Source organism: Dipodomys merriami, unplaced genomic scaffold (genome assembly GCF_024711535.1).
Source record: "Dipodomys merriami isolate MVZ:Mamm:240054 unplaced genomic scaffold, mDipMer1.0.p SCAF_7, whole genome shotgun sequence".
In the NCBI taxonomy this organism is placed as follows: Eukaryota; Metazoa; Chordata; class Mammalia; order Rodentia; family Heteromyidae; genus Dipodomys; species Dipodomys merriami.
The window spans coordinates 44,513,985-44,531,728 of NW_027206290.1; the positions used below are offsets into that span (position 1 = coordinate 44,513,985).

Genomic DNA, 17,744 nt, shown 5'->3' on the forward strand with positions numbered 1-17,744 from the left:
TTCATGGATTTGTCTGCATAGGCTGGCTGCAGCTAGGATCTTCACATCTCATTCTTCTGGATAGCTAAGATGTGAGACATCACTTCTGGGTGCTCATTTTTAATCAAATTTCTGAAAAGTGTTTTCATCAGAGTTTTAACAAGATTTACATACTATTTTTAGAAATGTTACCTGTAACATTCCAACATTCTTGTTATTTCCATCACCTACTTAGAACATCTGCATTTGTACATGATTTACATTCACCATGCTTCTAAGAACTGGCACAGGGATCTTCCCACTTGTACATCTTCCAGCATTATCATGCGTGAGCACTGATGTAATGAAATATATAGTTTTATTATAAACTAATTGCTTATTCATATTACATATAAGATCTTCTATAGGCTTCATAAAATCATGTGGACAAGTAGGTCATATTTTCTGTCACTTTCATTGTAGAATGGGGACACTCACTGTATTTATTATACATACTGGTCATTGGATCTGATGAGGCTGAAAATGTCCACAGCAAAGAATGGTAAACCATTCAGAGAGTTTTGGCAGGACAGCGAGGAGGCAGCAGAGATGCAGTTGGAAATGTTCAGAGAGGAAAGCAAATGAAAGTGTGTGTGTGTGTGTGTGTGTGTGTGTGTGTGTGTGTGTGTGTGTGCGTGTGCCTGGAATGAGTCTTGAACTCAGGACTTTTTTATGTTTTAAAACATTTTTTATTGTAAAGATACTGTATAGAGGAGTTACAGTTCCATGAGTAAGGTAATGAGTATATTTCCTACTGAGCATTGTTACCACCTCCTTTTGTTCCCCTGATAACAAAATGCTGAAACAAGGATACAGTTTGACCCATTGTAACAATGAGATGTACAAGACACTATGTTGAAAATGAATTTTACAACTTTGGGGGTGGGGTGGGGAAGGGAAGAGCTGGGGAAGTGGGGAGGGAAGGAATAATAGGGTTTCTTATTCTTACTATTTTACTCAAGGTTGACAAACTACCATTTGAGCCACACTTCCACTTCTGGCATTTTGCTAGATAATTGGAGATGATAGTCTCTCAGATTTGTCTGTCTGGGCTGGCTTTGACCCTCAAACCATATATCTCAGCCTCCTGATTAGCTAGGATTTATTGGCATGAGCCACCAGTCACTGGCTAATGAATGGGTTTCTTTCCTCTGGCAGATGAGCAAAGAAACAAATACAATTGGAGTAGGAAACAGTGAAGACTTGAGTCCCATAATACCACAAGGTCAGGAAGAAGGGCATTTCTGGAGGACATTTAAAGAGAAGTTGTTGGAACCTGGGAGAGAATACAGTGTTTTAGAGCAGCTAGCAGCTTTCTTATATCATCAATGCAGAGCAACTGTGATCTCAGAAAGTTATACATTCACAAACATACACTTGCAAGCACACACATTCACACCCTCATATAGTCCAGATTCATCACCAGATTTTTCCTCTCCTCTTCTGCTTGTAGAAGAAGACTTATCACAGCCCTGAGTCTGAATCTGACAACTCACCCTGACAATGGTCTCCATCAGAGGGACAAGACTTCTTCAGCTTATTTATTAGTTTGTGATTCTCCATCCAAGATAAATTTCAAGTGTGTTTTAAGTATACTCAACAGTTATAAATCATATACCTGAATTCTCACACTAGAGATCAACAAAAGATATGTATATATTGCCCTTGCTTTTGACAAATTCATAAGCACACACAATAAACATAGAAAGAGGGAAGAGAAACTTAAACCTGAGGCCTAACAACAGTTTGTGAGCAGCATACATTTTGTGTGTGTGTGTGTGTGTGTGTGTGTGTGTGTGTGTGTGTGTGTGTGTGTGTATGTATGTGTGTGTGAACTGGTACTGGAGCTTGAACCCGTGGCCTGGACTCAATACCTTAGCTTTTTTATTTAAAGCTAGTGTTCTATCACTCAAGTCACACTTCCACTTCTAGCTTTTTGCTGGTTAATTGGAGATAAGAATTTCACAGACTTCTATCAGGCTGGCTTTGAATCATGAACCTGAGATCTCAGATTCCCAAATAGCATACAATTTTACTAATTAGAAGCATCCAGAAAAAGTAAAATTGTATAATATAAACTAGGCAAATAAGAACCATAGTTCTAACTAGCAGAAAAGCATTTCCAAGGTGAAGGGGTGGGTAACCATGTATTAACTTTAAAAGAAGAAGTGTTGGCACATATTATGGACAAAACAGAATGTCTCCATCCATGTTTGATTTCCAGTTAAAATGAAAAACATATTTGAGTTTTCTGATTTTAGCTTATATATCCCATCTTCAATTTCAGAGTTTTCTAAGACTAGAAAGAAAAGGAAGAATGAGCCAAAAATAGCTCCCAACATCATAAAACAAGCTAGGTCAGGTGCTGGTGACTCATGCCTATAAATCTAATTACTCAGAAGGTTGAAATCGGAGGACCAAGGTTCAAAGCCAGCTCAGGTAGGAAAGTCTGTGAGACCAGCAAAAAGTTGGAAGTGGAGGTATGGAACTAAGCAAGGGGGCAAGGTATTGAGTTCAAACCCTAGTCTTAGCACAAATCAAAAACACAAACAGAAAGAAAAACCCACCATAACATCCCAATCTAGTTATAGCACTGCAGCAGTTCTAAGTTAGAAGAACACAAATATCACATATTTCTTCACCTTTCTTAACAATCAAAAAAGTGATTTCTATCTTGGTGAGGAAAAAAGCATCCATATCTCTATGAAGCAGCCTCTCCCCCACCTCCACCAAAAAAATGTCTGCTGCATTCCATCAAAGTGAAAAGTGTGCCTCTATACTTCACCACTAAATTCTCACGTCGTCCACTTGCTGTTTCCTTTTATGGGTTGCTTACCATCTGAAATGTATTCTCAAGCACTCTCTGATTTGCATTGTGTGACAAAAATACAAGACACATCCAAGGACTGGATTAACTGCCTGAAATGGGTTACAAAGAACTTAGCTAGTCCAGGGCAAGGGTACTATCACCCATCTTCTCAAGTTCTGCCACCTGAACTAAGGTTTGACAGAAGGTAGAATATGTATATATTAATCCTCTGGTGTGTTACTATGTAGGTCAGTGAATGAGTGAGTTGGAAGAAAAAGAAAATGACCTGAGGCTAAATGGTCAAAGTCTTAGGTGAGACTGCACAGGTGTCCATAGCTTAAAGACAATGCCTCCTAAATTCCAAGCTCTTTGCCTTGAAAGATAAAGGCCATGTGCTTGTCATGTCACCTTCCCTGAAGTCCTGTGACTCTGTAGTCTGACTCACACACTTCCCTCTTAAACCACTGGGGTTTTCATATCGTCCTTGGGATTGACTTCTTCCCAATTGTCCCTCATTGGCATTAATGGATCTATGCAGACTCAGCTCTAGTGTCACACTCTGAGTCAAGTATTCCTATTCTCCACTTTGCCTGCATGTTGGGTTTCCTTCCACTTTCTAATATCGTGAGATCCCATAACTCACTGTCTCCCTGGGTACAAACTTCTCAACAGAAACCAAGTTCTTTTGATGTGTTGTACTGCCAGTGTATACATTAGTAAGCACTCAGTAAAGTAAGTAAGTCTTTCCTTCAAAAACTAAACAAAAGGACTATCAACTTCAATTTTAAAATTATCAAGCTGGCTTCTGGTGGCTCAGACCTGTAATCCTAGCTCAAGAGGCTTAAATCTGAGGAACATGGTTCAAAGCCAGCCCAGGAAAGAAAAATCCTCAAATCTCCAGTGACTCACCACAAAGCCAGAAAGTGGAGCTGTGCCTCAAGTGATAGAGAGATTGCTTTTACTAAAAAAGCTAAGGGATGGTGCCCAAGCCCTGTATTCAAGCACCAGAGCTGGGCATGTACATGCACATGAATGCATCACCCCCTCCACACAATTATCATTTTTTTTCCATTGAAAGAGAGAAGGGAATTGTAAGTCATAACTTTTACTAACCAAGCTAATGTATGTTTCAGTGTTTATCTTGGGAGAGAAGATGAAGCAGATCAGGGAATGCCTCACTAATGGCAGCAGCCTATCACAAGCTTTCATATCCCCATGGGAACACCCAAGTTCATTTTCAATATGTATTGTGTTCATACTGTAGGGGAGGTGGGTCTAGTAGTGAGACTCACCAGACTTCACAGGTCTTGGAGGCAGGATTTTAACTGGCTGAGCCATGTGTGGGGAGGTGTGAATGAATCACAGCTGTCTCTAGAGGCTGGGTACTGCAAACTTTGGCCTGTCAGTACACCACTGCTGTGCTGTGTGTGCCAACACTTTTAAGCACACTTGTTCAGAGATCAGATGAGATTAATTCTTGGTATATCTCCCCCACTCTTTTTGTTTGTTTGTTTTAAATTTTATTGTAAAGGCGATGTACAGAGGGGTTACAGTTACATTAGTAATGAGTACATTTATTTTTGAACAGTGTTACCCCCTTCCTCATTTTCTCTCCCTTCCCCCCGCCACACACACCAACTCCCCTCCTCTAAGTTGTAAAGTTCATTTCCAACATAGTGCCCAGTGAGTATCACTGCTGTATTGGTTCACCCTTTGTCCCACTGTTTCTGTGATTTCCCTTCCCTTTTCCAAATTAGATAAACTTATATACAGGAGAAAGGGGACAGAAATCAAAAACAGTCATAACAGAGAATAAATCAAAGGAAAAAAAAAAGAAAAAGAAATAACTGCAAATATTACACTAAGAAACCTCTTATTTCCATTTCCTGGAATTCATTTCGATAAGCATCCTGGTCATATGCACATAGCTACAGAGCTATTACGATCCTCTGCTAAGAATATCCTAGACTTATTCTAGTTACTACAAATGAGGGGGGACTTACATTTCTTTGGGTCTGGCTTACTTTGCTTCATAAAATTTTCCCTAAGACGACTTTCCATTTCCTTATGAATGGGGCAATATCATTCTTTCTGACGTGTGTATATACTACATTTTCTTGACCCATTCATCTACTGAGGGGCATTTTGGGTGTCAGATGCAGGTATTTTTTTTTGGTGAAGAGGTCAGAATTTTACCTTCAGAAAAGAAGTCCAAATTCGACTTTTTGCATTATTCACAATTAAGGTGACATAATACTTACAGAGACACACCAGCCAGCAGATAGTCATCACTCACCTGATAACCTGGATCCCATTACCAGATCTCATATTCTGACATGCACTGTGAATCAGACTTAATACATTCTGAACTTATCATGTAACCAGCACACTTTTTTAACTGTGATCTAATTGGTTAGAGGGAATCCTTCTTAACAGCTATTAGATTTGTGATCATTTCCTACTCTAGTCTTCAAGAGATTAGCCCCAGTAAAGAATCTCCCACAGGAACAACGGCCAACGAGTCCATCTCATCAAAAAGGAGAATACAAGTCATGAGTTACTCACCAAATGAAGTTTTTCCCAGAATCGGGGTCCTTCTTCCATTTCTCTAAGGCTTGGTGGAATGTACCAAAAGCAAACATTGGTGAATTCAGGCTGAGAATGAAGAAATAATGGAAAAGTTGTTTTGTTATCCCAAGATTCATTTTAAAAAGCAATTCACCAAATTCTTTTTAAACACTTAGTCTCTCTAAAACTTATCAGGTGCTATAACTTTGACACCAAATCAGAATCCTATAGAGCATGCACCCATTCTGCCTAACTTCTGATAAAAGTTTATTAATTTTTTCTCTATCATTTGCACTTCAAAGGTTCTCTTTCTTGTAGGTAAAACTAGATATTGATCAGGAAAGAAAAGCTTGGAGCTTATTCAGCTAATGAATTATATATATATATATATATATGTATATATATAGCGAGAGAGAGACAGAGAGAGACAGAGACAGAGAGACAGAGAGACAGAGAGAGAGAGAGATCTATATAGTTCCTCTTCAGTTCTGGCCCTTAAAGTAAATTTTTTTTCCAGTTTCAATTTGTTTTATTGAATTCATTTTTTAAATTACTTTATTTTAGTTTTTATATTGTGAAAATACCATACAGAGAGGTTACAATTACATGAGCAAGGTAATAAGTACATTTCTTTTTTTTTTAATTTAATTTAATTTAATTTGTGAACATACTGTACAGAGGGGTTACAATTACATGGGCAAGATAATGTGTACATTTCTTACCAAGCATTGCAGCCTCCTCCTTTGGTTTACCCTTCACATCCCTTCCCAGCCTCCCCCCTCCCCCCCAATCCCAATCCTTCTCCTTCCCTCCCCTTACCCCCCCCCCCCCCCCGCACCGACATTGTAAAGCTCGTTTTGGACATGACAACTTGTACTTCTCATTGTTGCAACAGGTCCACCTGTATCCTTAAACAACTGGTTTCTTATCAAGCATTGTTGCCTCCTCTTTTGTTTCCCCTTCCCATCCCTTCCCATCTCCTCCCACTTCTCCATCCCCTCCCCCACTACTTCTTTCTAATAATTCTTTCTCTGCTTTAGGCAGCCACAAATGTTCTCTTTTTCTAGCTACAACTGACAGATGCAAAAGCCCCTCTGATTTGTTAGTGGCATGACATGTTGGGGTTTCGGTAGCTGACACATCATAACCCCAGTCAGTTCTGCTTTGGGGTACAAAGGAAGGTCTGCCATCTTGATTCTTGGCCTTGAATATAATTCAGTTAGGAGCCTGATCAAAATGCAAGATCTAATTTCCTGTGCTTTAAATGCCCACATTTTGATTAAACCCATCCTAGAAAAGGTCAACAAACTATTATTTCCTGAGAGCTGCTGGGTGATTCTGAAGGTGGTGTTGTAAAGTGGAAAATTCTGATGCAAGCTAAGTGGCCAGAGCCTGGCGGGGCTGTATTTTTTATGACATCACTTTTCTATCAGACATGATTTGGTTAGACAGGAGACAATGTTCTAGAACAGACTTTAACTCAGCCATTGTTAACAGAGGCAAAGCTTTGTGCTCACTGAAGCACAACACAGGATGTGCTATGTCAAAGGCAATCACAAACTTGTATTCAATGACCAGGTAATTGGGGCTATTACATTGAGAATTCACAAATGAGACACATTACACTTCGGAAAGATTGTGATCTGTTCCTACCTTCCTCGTCTGATACTTAGCACTGGCAGCATTTGAAATGACATTGAATTTCCACTACAAATACAGTTTGTAGATATTAAGCAATGCTATAATAGTTGCCACTGACCAGAGAATTATGCCTTGGTGTCAGTATAAAGTTCCAAGTAGTTTAGAAGAAGGAAATAGCTATCATCTCTTATCTTAAGATCAAGCCTAGTATTATATAGAGTTTCAATTTTAGTGGATTTTATATCATAACAGAATGCTCAGGAACAGTTCTAGCCCAACAAGGTAAGTTTTTCATCTGCTCATCTTTTCATCTTTGAAAATTTTAGGATTCCCATTGCATTTGATAAAGAAAAAGAGTTACAAATCTTCAAACTATAGATAGTTCAACATAAAATACTATGTAACTCAAATAAATTTTCACAACTATTTATCATGAAACTACAGTAGTGATTTTTTATTTTGTGTTTTTGGAAATTCCATAACAATTTATATTCTGGTTTATGAATGGTAATTGATTTGGTTTCTTTGAATTATTTAAAGTGAATAAGTCATTTCAAATAAAGCAACTATGACTGATTAGGAAGTGGAAGAAAAATATATTTAACTATTTGCTAATAGATTCTAGGAAACTGTGCCTTTACATCAACAGTTTTTCTTACTCAGTACTAGATCAGTTTTAATTGCATGACCTCTAAACTCCAAACCCACCCTTTCTTGGTGTCTGCAACAATGGAGATTGTTGATGTAAATACGTCTCCTTTCTTATCCAGATCTTTCTTAAACATTGTCATTAGAGGATGCCAGAGAAGAGAGGTATTTCTCTTCCTGGTCTGTTGTGGATATCTTATAGATCTGTAGATTTTGTGGTGTTTGTTCACAGATAATAGCCTTGGGCAGCTCCTCCCTCTCAAGAGCAATGTAGCAAACCAGCAGCAGATCAGGGCCCATCACTAATGTTCCTGGCATTTTCTTCACAGGTGTCTCACGGGTGAGAAGATAAGCTATGTATATTCACATCACCCACAGGGCATCTTCAGTGCCTCCTGGGAAGAGCCTGCAGGGGCTTCCAAATTATGGAAACAAAGTCACACTGTCTCTAAAGAGGTTTGCTCTTAGCCTTACAAGGATGTGGTCTCTTTCTCAGACTATGTGTGTTGGCTGCCCTCTAGTTATAGTTATATACATACACATATATATGTATATAGAGTTATTCCTATATAATTTTAAAGTGCTGTTTTTTTCCTATGAGATAATCCGTCAGGACTCCAATTCTCTGTTAATAGATCTTTATATACTTGTATGTAAAGATACACACATATATACATGCACACATAAATATATGAACATGTACATGCACACATGCACAACATAATTACCTATATGTATACATATACAGTTATACATACATATGTGCACATATGTACATACATGAGTGGATGCGCACGTGCACGCACACACACACACACACACACACACACACACACACACACACATACAGTGAGAAATGTTTTTTTTTCTTCTGAATAGACTCTGACTGGATCCTGATCAAGTTTTTTGTCCATCAAATATTTTACTCATCTTCATTTGCATGAAAGTATTTTATTTATTTATTTTTTGGGGTCCGGTCGTGGGGCCTGGACTCTAGGCCTGGGTGCTGTCCCTCAGCTTTTCAGCTCCAGGCTAGCGCTCTATCACCTGAGCCACAGCGCCATTTCTGGCTTTTTTTTTTCTTTTTGCTTATGTGGTGCTGAGGAATCGAACCCAGGGCCTCATGCATACAAGGCAAGCACTCTACCACTGAGCCACCTTCCCAGCCCCTGCATGAAAGTGTTTTAAAACAGCTTTATTAGACTCATGTTAGGACTTAGACTTTTTAAATATGTTTCCTTTAAAATTTCCGTCAGTCTAGATATTTTAGTAGTGACATATCTGTGATGGTTTTTTCCTGGACAATCTCTTATGGAATAGTGTGGCACCAGTGTTAGGATGTCTGCAAATTGGGGAAGCTCTTCTGACGCTTCCTTTACTTGAAAGCAATTTGATGTTCCATGTTGTGAAATACCTTCATTTTCCTCATTTCCAAAATTATTGAGTTGAAAATAACATCTTAGAATGTTCTCAAAGAAGGTTTTTGAAGTTTTCCTGACTCCTTGGCTTTGTAACTTTATATTTCATACAGTTTCTTTGAGAAAAGAAAGTATTAATGGGTTATTTTCAGAGCAGAACTGCTTCACATGGCACTTAATCTAAACTCCTTTGTATAGAAAAGTCTGACCTCTTAAGAATCTTAGTCTATATTCTCTAAAAGTCATAAAGTAGGTAAGGCATGGAAAGGATCTAAGTCTACAGTGAAGGATACAAAACCCTATGAAATAAGTATTTTGTTATAACCTCCAAAGTGTCATTAAAGGTGAGTTGAAGACACTTTATCCTGATTTTCAAATAAAAAGAAAATTTAAAAAAGACTCCATGATGTTTTGATGTCAATTTCAAGAAGGATTACTGCATAAACAAAAGGAGCCAACTTGGCCAATAAGTGAATGGTCACCTGCAGGCAGCAGGTCAGTCTGGAAGACTGTGTCACCCCTTTGTTTGCAAGGTCATTCAACTAGAATAAACAGCAATCAAAAAGCCAACACAATTCATTTGAGCCAGAATAAATGAACTTCTAGCACACAGATTCAAATCATCAGTCAGGCAAATCTAGTGTGAATAATATTCATGGTAGGCAGGTTTTAACTAACCCCAGCATCCTATGGTTTAAACACAGAATGCACTTGTTGAGCAAATTTAAGGGAGCACCTGGTAGCACAAAAAGGCTGGACTGGGAGTCACGAGCTATGGACATGGATTCTAGATTCAAAGGTCTGTGCTTGGACACGTGCTGAATGTCCTCAATTTCTCCTTCCTGAACTGTATGTGGAGAGGATACTGTTTGTACTATATGGTTGGCTTAAATAACATAATTAATTTCCAGTATCTGGTACCAGATCTAGTCCACAGAAGGCACTCCATTACCCAATGACTATTGTCTGGGGATATACTAATGGATAGATTCTCTTTTACAGTATATGAGTATCTTCATTAACATCTGTACTAGTTGAGACACAACACTATGTTAATTTCTGGGAACCATATTTGAAAAACACTAAAACTATAAATTTTACACAGTATCTGCAGAAGGTAACCAAACGGTTCAACATAGTACACCAAATTTTCTAGGCTTTAGACACTGACCTAGATGCTTCAGTGAGAATGACTTACACAGTATTTGCCCCAGAAACTTAAAGAATTAATAAAGGTGTTGGGAAAAATGGACTACAATGCAAGGGACACTTATAAAGGGGAGATTTTAGCCAGGCATCAGTGGCTCATGCCTGTAATCTTAGCTACTCAGGAGGCTGAGATCTAAGATTGATTGGAGGATTGCAGTTTGAAGCCATCTAGGGCAGGAAAGTCAACAAGATTATGATCTCCAATTAAGTACCAGAGCTCCTCAATTGGAGCTCTAGCTCAAGCTGTAGAACACTATCCTTACGTGAAAATTTAAGAAAAGTGATAACAAGGGCAGCTTGGGAGGAATGAGAAAGAATGTTCTAAGGAGTAACATTGACTAAGACATGTTGTATCCATAAACTGCTTTGCTGAATGCACTCCTTTGTCTAACTACTTAAAGATAATTTTTAAAAAGAAGAAACTAGGAAAATTGAGGGGAGGGGTTGGGGTGGGAGGAATGGGTGAGAACGTTGAAAAGTGTATTGACTTATAAACTGATTTGTTGAATGGTAACTCCTTTGCATAACAACTTAAAAAAATGAAAACAACCCCCTCCCTCCCGCAAAACCCACAAAACTCCTGTTCCAAAGTTGAAGTTCTAGTACCAGCACACAAAAAAGGGTAAGGGGAGATTTTTCAGAATCTATGATGTTTGGCAAAGAATAGTATCCATGTGGAAGCCAGTGTTGGAACAGAGGGCAAAGAGGGGCCAGGCTAGAAATAAAGATCAGAGTCAATTCACCATGGACTTCCTCCTGTGCCATACTTGGAAATTGAGGGATTGGTCCTGATGTAATGTGGAGTCACAGCAGAGCTGCACCCAAGGGCAAGTTTCCTTTTGAGAAAGCAACTCAGGTTACAATGTGGAGGATGGCTAGAGAGGTCTAAGACTAGAAGTGATGGGTTCCTGAGTCTAGACACTGGCTTTGGCTTTGGGAATGGAGATAGCTGAGAGGAAGAGAAGGAGACAGTGAAAAATGACATCAAGATCTTTGCTTGGATGGATTATAATCCTAAGGATTGTTGTCCAAATGACAAAAAGAAGAAGGTAGAAACTTGGTAGGAAGGAAAACTGATACACCTCAGTTTTAGAAATGACAGGTTTGGACTAGTGGGTGTGGCTCAAGTGGCAGAGCACTTGCCTAGCAAGTATAAGGCCCTGAGTTTAATCCCTGGTACCACAAGAGAAAAAAAATACGTATAAATCTTTAAACAGAGTGTCGGTAGCTCATTTTGTAAGCTAATTACTCAGGACTCTGAGATCTGAAAATTGAGGTTGAGAGCTAGCTGAGGCAGAAAAGTCCTTGAGAGTCTTGTCTCCAATTAACCAGCAAAAAGTTTGAGGTAGAAGTGTAGCTCAAGCAGTAGCATACCAACTGTGAATGAAAAACTCAACTGAGAGTTATAAGCACAGGGTTCAAGCCCTAGTAACCCTGAAATATGTCAGAATTGAGGTGTCTATGGTTTAGGTGAAAACTACAAGACATAACCATGTACAAAAAACTAGAGGTTTTAAGAAAAATCAAGTGTGGATTATACATATGTGTGTATGTGTGTATACACACATATTTAATACATATAGTATAAATGCATTTATAAGTATATATACATATGTATATGTAGTATATATATGGAACACACATATATGGAGAAAGAGAGAGACATTGCATGAGATTGATTATATATGGCAAAATGCTACAAAACTCTAGATGTGGATAAATGTTTTAAGAAGACTATGTGGATTGACTGAAGGACAAAAGTAAAAGAGTAAAGAAGAATACTATTCAGATGAAGAGAAGTTCACATAGAGACTGAGAAGGAAAAGTCAGATGAAAATGATAGAGACTGTAAAATGCTTTAGAAAATTAAGAAGATCAAAAACTATTTGCTAGATTTAGCAATTAAGTTGTTGTGATCTCATGAAACTATATGGCCCAGTGATAGAGTGCTTGCCTAGCATGCATTAAGCCCTGGGTCAGTACCACATAAACAGAAAAAGCTGGAAGTAGTGCTGTGGCTTAAGTGGGAGAGTGCTAGCCTTGAACAAAAAAAAAGCTCAGGGACAGTGTCCAAACCATGAGTTCAAGCCCCAGGACTGGCAAAAAACAAACAACCAAATAACTACATAACAAGATAACTATGCAAGATGAATCACGAAGTGTTGACATACACAGGGTAATGTTTAATAGCTAGGGCATGAATAATCAGAACTTCCTGGAAGGGGAATGAGCCAGTGAATTCTCTGGGAATGGAACTTGGCTCCCTGTTACAACACTATCAAGAGTGGTAACCTGCCATGCATAGGATGTCACTCAGGTGTTTCTGAAGATCCTTCACACTCAATTAGAACTCTCCCAAGAGATCAAAATGAAGTATTTGACTCATAACATATGAATGAATACACCTCTAGGAAACAGTTGTTAGATCTTAGACCGAATGCAGATGAAAACAGATAGGAGTTTTGGGAGACTATGAATAATGCAGAATTCATTTGAAATGTTAACTTTCTATCATTTTTAAAGAAGATATGAGTGACTTTTATTCTTTTAAAGAAAGAATATATTCAAGTATTAGGTACTGTTCCATTGTGTTCATTCACTGTTTTCTGGGTAATACTTAATATTCTTATAATTATCTTCTAAACAACTTTGTGTCTCTCTCCACCTATTCCTCATCGCCTCACATCAACTTGATCTTTAGATGTGAAATTCAAAGTTGAATTTTCTGTATTTAGGAAAACAAAATGAGAAAAGATGAAAACATAGAAGCAATACAAAAATTCTTACAGCAGGGGCTCGGAGTACTGGTCAGTGGTAAGGCATATGCATGTACAAGGTCCTAGGCTTCGTCACCAGCAGCAAAATCAAGCCAAAACTAAAAGTTATAGTAGTAATTCTGGAAGATCATTGAAGAAGGCATCTTTATGGACAGGAGCCAGAAGGTTACCTCAGAAAGGCACATTTAGGGGTAGAAGCTTTTCTAATAATTAACACCTGTTTCTGGCTGGGCCCTGATGGCTCATACTTATAACACTAGCTATGTAGGAAGCTGAAATCTGAGGATCAGGGATTGAAGCCTGGCCAATTAACTAACCTGAGAGGAGCCTCTTATCTCCAATTAACCACCAAAAAGCCAGAAGTAGAAGTGTGACTCAAGCGATAGAACACCAACATTGAGCCATAAAGTTGAGCAAGAGTGCGAAAACATGAGTTCAAGCTCCAGTACTAGCACAAAAACAAAACAAAACAAAAAACTATCTAAACTTTCTTCATAAGGATATGAAAGTAACTTTGTAAAAATAATGGTAGCAGCCGGGTGCCAGTGACTCACGCCTGTAATCCTAGCTACACAGGGGGCTGAGATCTGAGGATCATGAGTCAAAGCCAGCCCAGGCAGGAAAGTCAGTGAAACTCTTATCTCCAATAAACCATCAGAAAACCAGAAGTGGGGCTGTAGCTCAAGTGGTAGAGTGCTAGCCTTGAGCTGAAGAGCTGAGGGACAGCGCCCAGGCCCAGAGTTCAAGTCTGGCAGGTTTCGTTTTAACTTTTCTCAGTCTATAGGAAGAATATGTAAACAATGTCTTATAACTCATTTATTTTCATCATTGTTTTCCTCTCATCTCTTTTTTTGGGGGGGGAGGGGTTCAGTCGTGGGGCCTGAACTCTGGGCCTGGGCGCTATCACTCAGCTCTTCAGCTCAAGGCTAGCACTCTACCACTTGAGCCACAGTGCCACTTCGAGCTTTTTTTTTCTTTTTTGCTTATGTGGTGCTGATGAATTGAACCCAGGGCCTCAGGCATGCAAGGCAAGCACTCTACCACTGAGCCACCTTCCCAGCCCTTTACCTCTCATCTCTATCAAAAGGCTGTGTAGTCCTAGAACGTGCAACACTTTCCATAAACATTATATATGGTCCATCAAATATATATGTGTATATATACATACATATATATATACATATATATACATATATATATATATATATATCAGAGAAATAAAGCAACTCAAATTTTGGGAAATAGGCCAGGCATGCTGGCCTACATGTGTAATTCCAGACATTCAGGAAACAGAGCATCGTGATATAAGGATGGCTAATGAAAAATGTGACTCTATCTGAAAAGCGAACTAAAAGTTAAAGGACTAGGCATGTCTTAAGTGGTAGGGTGCTTGCCTAGCAAGCTCAAAAACTGATTCTATATATAAATATATATATATATTATATATAATTCAGTATATATATACACATATACATATACACAGGTATATATAATAGATAGATAGATAGATAGATAGATAGATAGATAGATAGATAGATAGATAGACGGATAGACCGATCAATAGACTCAAATTTTATTTAAGGTAATCATATGACAGTGCTTCTCAACATGACTAGTTATGTACCTCTATAAACTGTAGAAACAAAGGGCATAGTGATAATGCCATTATTAATGACTAACAAACTTATCAATATTCTCTAGATATCCTCTAATAGTCAGATCATATTCAAAATTCCTTAACAATCCTAAAAATCATTTTTCATGGTGATTTGTTCAAATTAAGATTCCAAGAAGATCTCCATCCTGTCATACCTCTTAGCCTCTTTGAGCCTTAAGCAATTACCAGCACCCAATCCCTTATGGTTTTTCCTATCATTGGCTTGTTGGAGACACCAGCACCACCGCCTTGTGGAATAACCCATAGTTTACATTGGTCACTGCTTCTTAGTTATGTTACTTTGTGAATTCCTTTACCTTTCTGGTTGTCAGAGCTTTGGGCTTTTAGAACCTAATCAGATGCCTCCTAGGTAGGTGGTGGGGTAAGCCACTTGCTACATTCTGAGCAGCCGTTTCTCATATCTGCCTGAGGGCCATTGCCATACTTCACCTGGGTTACTGCAGCCCTCTCCCAGTTTGTCTCCTGTGCTCTTTTCTTGTCCTCCTTTTGCCCTTATCCCCACCACATTCCTCTCTCATCATCGCAAGTATAGTCTTTTAAAATCAGAGTCACCTAGTTCTAATACCAATTCAAAATGGATCAAAGTCCTTAATGTAAAACCTGAAACCATGAAGCTACTACAAGAAGTAGGAGAAACATGAGCACTTCTTGGCACAGGAAAGAAGTTTTTGAGTAAAGTTCTAGGGGCTCAACAAATCAAAGAAAGAAAAAAAATCAAAGAAAGAGTCAATAAATGGAACTGCATCAAACTAAGACATTTCGTCACAGAAAAGCATCTAGTTAACAAGATAAAAAGCCTACAGAATGGGAGAAGATCTTTGCCAGCTATACATCAGAAAATGACCTGATATTCAAATATACAAAAAGCTTTAGAGACACACTTCTCAAAGAGTCAACAAATCGATTAATAAATGGGCAAACAGGGTAGGGATTTCTCAGAAGAAGTAAAAATGACCAATAGAAACATGAAGAACATTTCTGGCCATTAAAAACACAACTCAAAACCACATAAATCATCTTATAAATATGTTAGAAACAACAGCAAGAAAGAAAAACCATTTGAGTCCTTATCTTGGGGTTCACTTAGCCTAACATCAACTTATCTGACCCTTTTTGCTTGTCTCAGACATATACTAGTTATTGCAAATAGGGGAAACCATGGGACCTATGTTTCTTTGGGCCTGGCTTACTTCACTTAATATAATTTTTTCCAAGTCTTTCCATTTCCTAACAAATGGGGCAATGCCATTCTTTCTGATGGAGGCATAGAATTTTCTTGATGCATTCATCTACTGAGGGGCATCTGGGTATTACCCCTGTTTTTATTGTATTTGATGTTGGTATAATTTGGGGAAGGGAAGAGAAAAAACAAATTGTTTAAATAGGGATACAGGTGTTCCCATCGCAACAATGAGATGTACAAGATGTTATGTTGAAAAATGAACTTTACAACTTTGGAAGAGGGGTTGGGGGGAAATGGGAAGGGATGGTAGGGGAAACAAAGGAGGAAGCAACAATGCTTGATAAGAAATGTATTAATTACCTTGCTCATATAATTGTAACCCCTCTGTATGGTATTTTCACAATAAAAAAACTATTAATAAAAAAATCCCACATAAATCTCATCCCGGTTAGAATGGCCATCATCAAGGATATAAACAATATTTAGCTTTCTTCATAATGGTCATTCTAACTGGGGTGAGATTGATTTGCATTTCTTTTATGGCTAGAGATGATGAATATTTCTTCATGTATTTATTGGCCATTCTTACTTCTTCAGAGAAGTCTCTTTAAGTCTTTCACCTATTTATTGAGTTGTTGTTTCTTTTTGGAGGGGCTCGCTTAACTTTTTGAGCTCTAAGTATATTTTAGATATGAGGACCTTGTGTGATGCATAGCTAGTAAAAATCTTCTCCCATTCTGTGAACTTTCTATTTATCTCACTAGCTATGTTTTTTGCCAGGCAGTAATTCTTCAGTTTGACACAATCCCATTTATACAGTCTTTGTTTAATTCATTGTGATTCTGGAGCTGTACTTAAGAAGTTTCAACCTGTGCCAAGAAGCCCTAGTGTTTCCCCTATCCCTGCCTGTAATAGGTATCTGGACTTACATTGAGCGCTTTGATCCAGCTGGAATTGATTCTGGTGTAGGGTGATAGATATATGAGGATCTAGATTCAGTTTTCTGCATATGTATAGCCAGTTCTGCCAGCACAATTTGTTGAAGAGGCTGTCTTTCTTCTATCTTGTATTTTTTGATACCTTATCAACTACTAGGTGGCTACAGGTCTGTGGGTTCATTTCTGGGCCTTCTACTCTATTCCATTGGTCCTCAGGCCTATTCTTGTGCCAATACCATCCCATTTTTATTACTACAGCTTTGTAATATAGTTTGGTATTAGTATTCCTCCAACACTATTCTTCCTCCTAAAGATTGTTTTTTGCTATTTAGGAGGTTTGGATTGCTTTCTCTATGTCATTAAAGAATATTGTTGGGATTTTGATGGGTATTACATTGAATTTGTAAATGCTTTTGGGCAGTATTGCCATTTTCATGATGTAAATCCTTCCATTCCAGGAAAATGGAAGGTTTTTTTCATTTCCTTAAAGCTGCTTTAATTTCTTTTTTCGCCAGTCCTAGGTCTTGAACTCTGGGCCTGGGCAATGTCCTTGCACTTCTTTTTTTTCTTTGCTCAATCAAGACTAGCACACTACCACTTGAGCCACAATGCCACTTCTGGCTTTATATAGTACTGAGGAATCAAACTCAGGGCTTTATGCATGCTAGGAAGGCACTCTTCTACTGAGCCACATTTCCAGCCCTACCTTATTTTCTTTTATCAGGTTTTAAAGTTTCATAATAGAGGTCCTTCACATCTTTGACTAACAATAACAGATGCTAGTGGGGATGTGGCCAAAGGGAACACAATCATACTGTTAGTGGGAATGTAAACTTGTTCATCCAATCTGGATAGCA

General features: G+C 38.4%; 1 protein-coding gene across 1 annotated transcript in view; it reads right to left on the reverse strand.

Moving 5' to 3' along the window:
- Gadl1 (glutamate decarboxylase like 1) overlaps window positions 1-17,744 on the reverse strand; it is a 215,218-nt gene that overhangs the window by 67,683 nt on the left and 129,791 nt on the right. Inside the window, exon 14 of the mRNA XM_070007528.1 lies at window positions 5,393-5,482. Coding sequence (XP_069863629.1) covers window positions 5,393-5,482 — 90 coding nt within the window. The remainder of the gene's footprint in view (window positions 1-5,392; window positions 5,483-17,744) is intronic.